Source organism: Hippocampus comes, unplaced genomic scaffold, assembly GCF_001891065.2.
Source record: "Hippocampus comes isolate QL1 unplaced genomic scaffold, H_comes_QL1_v1.1 scaffold345, whole genome shotgun sequence".
Taxonomy (NCBI): domain Eukaryota; kingdom Metazoa; phylum Chordata; class Actinopteri; order Syngnathiformes; family Syngnathidae; genus Hippocampus; species Hippocampus comes.
Genome location: NW_017805538.1, coordinates 2,115,240 through 2,121,302, shown reverse-complemented (window position 1 = coordinate 2,121,302; position 6,063 = coordinate 2,115,240). Strand labels below are relative to the sequence as shown.

The window sequence follows — 6,063 nt, the reverse complement described above, 5'->3', positions numbered from 1 at the left end:
TAACTCCGGCAGCTTTTATTTGACGCAACTTCCCCCAGCACTTCCTTTCTAGCGTAGCGAGGCCAGAGGGAAAAGCCGCTAAAATGAGGTACCGTCTCTTTCAATAAATTCATGACATTGAAATAAGGTTTCGACTCGTATTTAACCGTCTATCATTATTCTACCTAAATGAATACTATGTGAAACGTTCGATCATTTCGTGTGATCATGGCACCTCGTTGACCGTCCTGGGGACACAAGCACTTCATCGTTGCGCTGCACGAAGTTACGTTTCAAGATCTAATCCTCGTGCATCCATTGTCATCCGACACATTTAAGATTACTATTTGGCGTCTAAATCATGGAACAATTGTTAGCCATCACTTTTTTGACTATATAAGTGCAGTTTGTGTGTTTCTGTGCGACTGGTTTGAAGCTCTTGACGAGCTAAGTTTTTCAATTTCAAGTCAACGGTGAAAGCACAATTAGAAAAATGCAACGACTACAAACAACGATAAATAATCTATATGATTCTGAAATCAATAAAAGGGTAAATTCTGATCCCGTATATGGTGTTTTTTCAAAATGAAATTTTAACATGTAGGAAGACAGCCAATTTGTGTTTGTATCGTCCATTTAGCTACTATTAATACTCTTATCAAGGATAGTTTTATTATGTAGCATCTTAATCAAATGGAGAGCATTGTCTCCCACGGAATTAAAGAAACGCATCTAATCAATCTCGAGTCATTATTCTTGTAATCCTAATCTGCATGCATGTGTGAATGATGATGATTTTAAACTCATAACTAATGCAGAAATTTCCTTACAGAAGGTTGCGTTTCCACATCTCTTTTTTTTTGGCTCTCTTGTGTGCCATGAGTGTCATAAGTGCAGTGGGACGTTATCCATATACACTTCAATTCTGAGCCGTTTATACTTTGTTCATCTGTACACTAGCAGTGATAAGTGAAAGGCAGCCTAATTAAATGCACTTTCATCAGATGGCAGAAGGTGCAACGAATCTGAGTATCTCCCATAATTTATGGTTAACTCTGCTAATTTGTGTCATAGTAAGGTTTCCAGAGACACCTTGTATGAAGCCGTGAGAGAAGTCTTGACGGGCTCAAAAACTAAAAAGAGGAAGTAAGTTTTCAGAGCATCATTTGTCTTTGCCGATGACTCTTCAACATGGCTAATGTGCGCGTGTTGCTTTGTTAGGTTTGTGGAGACTGTGGAGCTGCAGATCAGCCTGAAAAATTATGATCCCCAGAAGGACAAGCGTTTCTCTGGCACCGTCAGGTTGGAACATTTACTGACTCACCCAAACTTGTCCGTGTTTGCGTCTGGCTCTTGTCGGAATGTTGGCTAAAGCACTAAGGTGGTAGTGTATAGACCCTTTTTTTAAGTCTGACAGGCCAGGCGCTGGCATGGAGAAGTACTTTGGGTAGTCTGCCTGAGCTGATCCAGCCTCGGCAGGCGGACCCCTACCCTGGGTCTTAAAACATGAGGGGAGGCTTTGATGGGCTGAGCTAGGGTTTTTTTTTTTAGCTCACGGCCTTCTAGCCGACCAATGTTCGCTATATTATGAATGAAGACTCCTGGCATAATGGCGGTATGGTAAGACTTTTAACATTGAAAATGTTAAAGTTGTGAATTGGATAGAACCTTGTGTATTCTCTGAGTAGTGGCAGTGTTGACCGATAAAGCCAATCTTAAATTATTTCCAGAAGTGATGGATAGCAAGTAACATAAGGTTGCCAGCACCCATCATTTTTGAGCAAGTAAAGTGGAGTGTTTACCTTTTCTTTTAAATACATATTGGGAGAATAAAAGAGTTACAAGATGGAGTGAACCCTGATGCAGTGCTGTTGCAGTTCTCCAATTGTGACTTGTGACTCTTAATGTGTAGGCTGAAGACTCTTCCCAGGCCAAAGTTCTCAGTCTGCCTTTTGGGAGACCAGCAGCATTGCGATGAGGCCAAAGCCGCCAACCTTCCACACATGGATGTGGAGGCACTCAAAAAGCTCAACAAGAATAAGAAGCTGGTTAAAAAACTTGGTGAGGACTCATTCATAGCTTGCACCGCTAAATGTTTTGCGTCTCCCTGGGATCTTGACCATTTGCGCCTCTTCCAGCCAAGAAGTATGATGCATTCCTGGCCTCCGAGTCTCTGATCAAGCAGATCCCTCGTATCCTGGGCCCTGGGCTCAACAAGGCCGGCAAGTTCCCCTCGCTGCTCACCCACAATGAGAATCTAAACACCAAAGTGGACGAGGTCAAATCCACCATCAAGTTCCAGATGAAGAAGGTAAAATGAGCCACAAACGTCTTACGTGGCGGCTTCTCGCAGCACTTCATCCTACGTTGGTGCGCCTCAGGTCCTCTGCCTGGCTGTGGCCGTCGGACACGTGAAGATGACCGAGGACGAGCTGGTGTACAACATCCACCTTGCCGTCAACTTCTTAGTGTCGCTGCTGAAGAAGAACTGGCAAAACGTGCGTGCCCTGTATGTCAAGAGCACCATGGGAAAGCCCCAGCGCCTCTACTAAAAGATGAGCTGTTCTTTCAAAAATAAAAATGTGGACTTTCCAATCATGTTGGTGTGTAGTGCTCATTTTACCGAGCTGAAACACGATCATTCAATGAGTCGCGTTGTTGGTCGTAAACCTGCCGGATCAATCTTCTTCCGTCATGTTAACACAAGTGTTAGTGTTAGAAATTTAAAGTTCCAAATTAGGTGTGATGTCAACTTGAGAACTGTCAACTTTTGTTTGCTGTAGACAAACATGGCAAGGAGGAGGTGCAAAGCGACTTGTCCTCTTCTGCCTTGACTGTGGATCTCATAATGGGATTACCTATTCTCAGTACGGCACAGAGCGAGTCCATACGCGAAGCAGCCACCATAAAATAGCTATGAGCTTGTGCTCAGGATTTGCGTTCAACTGAGTGAGAAAATGGAGCGGTTTGAGATGGCCTCCGTCCATTCAGTCGAGCGCCCTCAGGTGAGTCAACGACAGCGAAACATTCACCAAAATTCCGCACGTGCAGAGGCTCGGTTGTCTTTCAGCTGGATGTGGCGACCAATGGCTGCCAGGCATCTTTTCATAATGACGACGACAGCGATTCAGGTAGGTTTCTTTTACACTTCATACTTTTTTTGGTTCCTTGTGGCGTCTGGTGTACCCAAGACTTGGTCTGGGTACGAGAGAGCACATTTTGAGTTTTATATGATTTTTAAAGGAGTAATGTTTAAAATGAAAGATTTCATAATGTTTCTGGGTGCACTCCTGAGATAGAATGCTCTATCCCTAGGACTGGTTGCCTGAAGTGAATAGGTTATTATTTTAAATCCAAAGCACATCCTCACAATGGTTGCGGGGGTGCTGGAGCCTATCCCAGCTGTACACCGGCAGGAGGCAGGTACACTCGGAACTGGTTGCCAGCCAATAGCAGGGCACACAGACGAACAACCATCCGCGCTCACACTCACACCTAGGGACAATTTTGAGCCATGCATGTTTTTGGAATGTGGGAGGAAACGGGAGTACCCGGAGAAAACCTACACAGGCGGGGAGAACATGCAAACTCCACACAGGAAGGCCGTAGGCGGGATCGAACCCGAGATTTATGTTTGGTATCTAAAAGTTTAGTTTATGTTCAGATTCTAAATATACTACTGTATTTTGTAATTGTATTCAATTACATAATTTACTGTATTTCTTGGTTGACAAATGCTGTTGACTGTCATAAATGTGCAAAATTGTGACTCAAAATTTCACACCAGATTTGTAAACATTGTCTGAAGCTAAACATGACAATAATATGAATTTCAAGGTGAGATACTTTTCAAACGGCAAGCCATAGTTTGGGATTTTTTTATTTTTATAGCACCTGTAGGGGCATTATTTAGCAGTTCCTATTTTGTGGTGAAAGAAACATGAAACACAAAATTTGATGGCCTACCCCTGTCATGTAGGTTTTCAAAAACTCCAGATTTCTCTCCCTGTTTTGTCCCGAGTCTTGAGATGGTGCAGTCCAAGTTTGAAGCAGCAAGTGGACAAAAGTAATGTAAATGTGCAAAAACTGGCCAAAATTTCATATTCCTGAAAAAGGAACTGACAGCACCAGCGGACAAGCTGCCTGTAGGCTGTGTACAATCATTCTGCTTATTTAAAAAATGCATAACCAGTAATCAAGATTGACACTTAGATGATGAAAAAAAGGTAGAAGTGAACAATAATTACAATGTTACTCCAGCATCCCCGCGACCCTCCTGAGGTTAAGCCGTTAAGGTCATGGATGGATAAATTTGCCCAAGTAGGACAAAGACAACACTGATGTTGATTATCTTGGGCTGTCATCAATAAGTGTTGCACCGAAAACACACAAATTGTACCGGTAATCAAGTCTTTTGAATGACAGAAAGCAGTCGGGAGGAGCCACCCCCAAGTAACTGGAACGAGCTGTCCATCATCGATCGAGTGGGCCTCAACAGGTCTCAGCCTGATATCCACAAATCATGTGTTTAGTGTATAAATTGAATGTGTTAACTGAGCTTTTGTTTTCTTGACAGTGGGGACATGTCAGAGACTGATTTGGAAGTAAGTTCATTTGTTTATTCATTTCTATAGTTTTAGAGATTCCAATAACAAGGTCAGCGGCTAAAACTCACTTTTCATGTCTTCACTTTCTTGAGAGGTCCTCTTGTTTTTAAAATTTAAGAATCATGCGCGGCGACGCGATGGACGACTGGTTAGCACGTCCACCTCACAGTGCAGAGGTGCAGGGTTCAATTCCGGCTCTGGCCTTCTTGGGTGGAGTTTGCATGTTCTCCCCGTGCCTGCGTGGATTTTTTTCAGGGTACTCCGGTTTCTTCCCAAATTCCAAAAACATGGGTGGCAGGTTAATATAACACTCGAAATTGTCCCTAAGTTGTGAGTGTGAACGCGGATGGTTGTTCGTCTCTGTGTGCTCTGCGATTGGCTGGCAACCGGTTCAGGGTGTCCCCTGCCTACAGCCCAAAGAAAGCTGGGATAGGCTCCAGCATGCCCGGGACCCTCGTGAGGATAAAGCGGATTAGAAAATGGATGGAAATATAATACACACTCGTGGTGCACAGTAGAAAAGTGTCTTCAATGTAAGATCGGAATTTGCCCGAAGGTAGAGATTTATACTCTGTCGTTATTATTAAATACAAAGCGATCCATTGCTGATATGAACTGTGCAAGCTGGCTTTCGAACCTGAGACGCCGTGGGAAATTCACTCTGGCACCCGTGCATTACTCCCAGAGTGGGTGTGCTCAGAGAGACAACGTGCGCTCCCCTCTCATTAATTTACGAACGCAGCCAGCACTGGCGCGCCTTGTGCCGAGTCGGCGTCATTTTTGGGGCACTCTGAATGACATATTCAGTATTTGAACAACGATCTAATTTCCCAATCGGGCAAAGTGAACCAGTGCGCATTCGGAAAGACGGAGATCCGAACGGGGGGGCCCTACTGCGCAAATAACCAAAAGACTCACAACTCCCCTCTCCGCTCTCACTGCAGCGAATTGTATTGGACTTTTATTGAGCTTAAAAAAATACCCTCACCGGTCACTTTATTAGGTACACCATGCTAGTAACGGGTTGGACCTCCTTTTGCCTTCAGAACTGCCTCAATTCTTCGTGGTATAGATTCAACAAGGTGCTGGAAGCATTCCGCAGAGAGTTTGGTCCATATTGACATGATGGCATCACACAGCTGGCGCAGATTTGCCGGCTGCACATCCATGATGCGAATCTCCCGTTCCACCACATCCCAAAGATGCTCTATTGCAGGGGTCCCCAACCTTTTTTGTCCCACGGACCGGTTTAAGTCAGACAATATTTTCAGGGACCGGCATTTAAGGTGTGGCGAATTAATACAACAAAATAATATGGTATGAGCTGCATGAAAACTGTGGTGTTTTCGAAATATAATAATAAACACAAGGAGCGTCTAATCTGGTCGCAACACTCTTATCGCTCTGGTAATGTTTAATGCCTTCAAAATACGATACAACGCAAATTCAAAGTGCATGAAAATGACGACTCACCACA

The 6,063-nt window shown here is 43.9% G+C and overlaps 2 protein-coding genes across 2 annotated transcripts in view; both read left to right on the top strand.

Annotated features, from left to right (window-relative positions):
- Positions 1-2,574, top strand: rpl10a (ribosomal protein L10a). The gene is made up of 6 exons (XM_019878430.1): positions 1-88; positions 1,054-1,125; positions 1,201-1,281; positions 1,892-2,040; positions 2,118-2,290; positions 2,361-2,574. Exons 1-6 carry the CDS (start codon positions 84-86, stop codon positions 2,529-2,531), a joined length of 651 nt encoding a protein of 216 aa, XP_019733989.1. The 5' UTR covers positions 1-83; the 3' UTR covers positions 2,532-2,574.
- Positions 2,575-2,936: 362 nt separating this feature from the next.
- Positions 2,937-6,063, top strand: part of LOC109520865 (protein MRVI1) — an 11,246-nt gene continuing 8,119 nt past the window's right edge. The window contains exons 1-2 of the mRNA XM_019878397.1: positions 2,937-2,984; positions 3,050-3,110. Of these exons, the coding sequence (XP_019733956.1) occupies positions 2,937-2,984; positions 3,050-3,110 (109 nt within the window). The remainder of the gene's footprint in view (positions 2,985-3,049; positions 3,111-6,063) is intronic.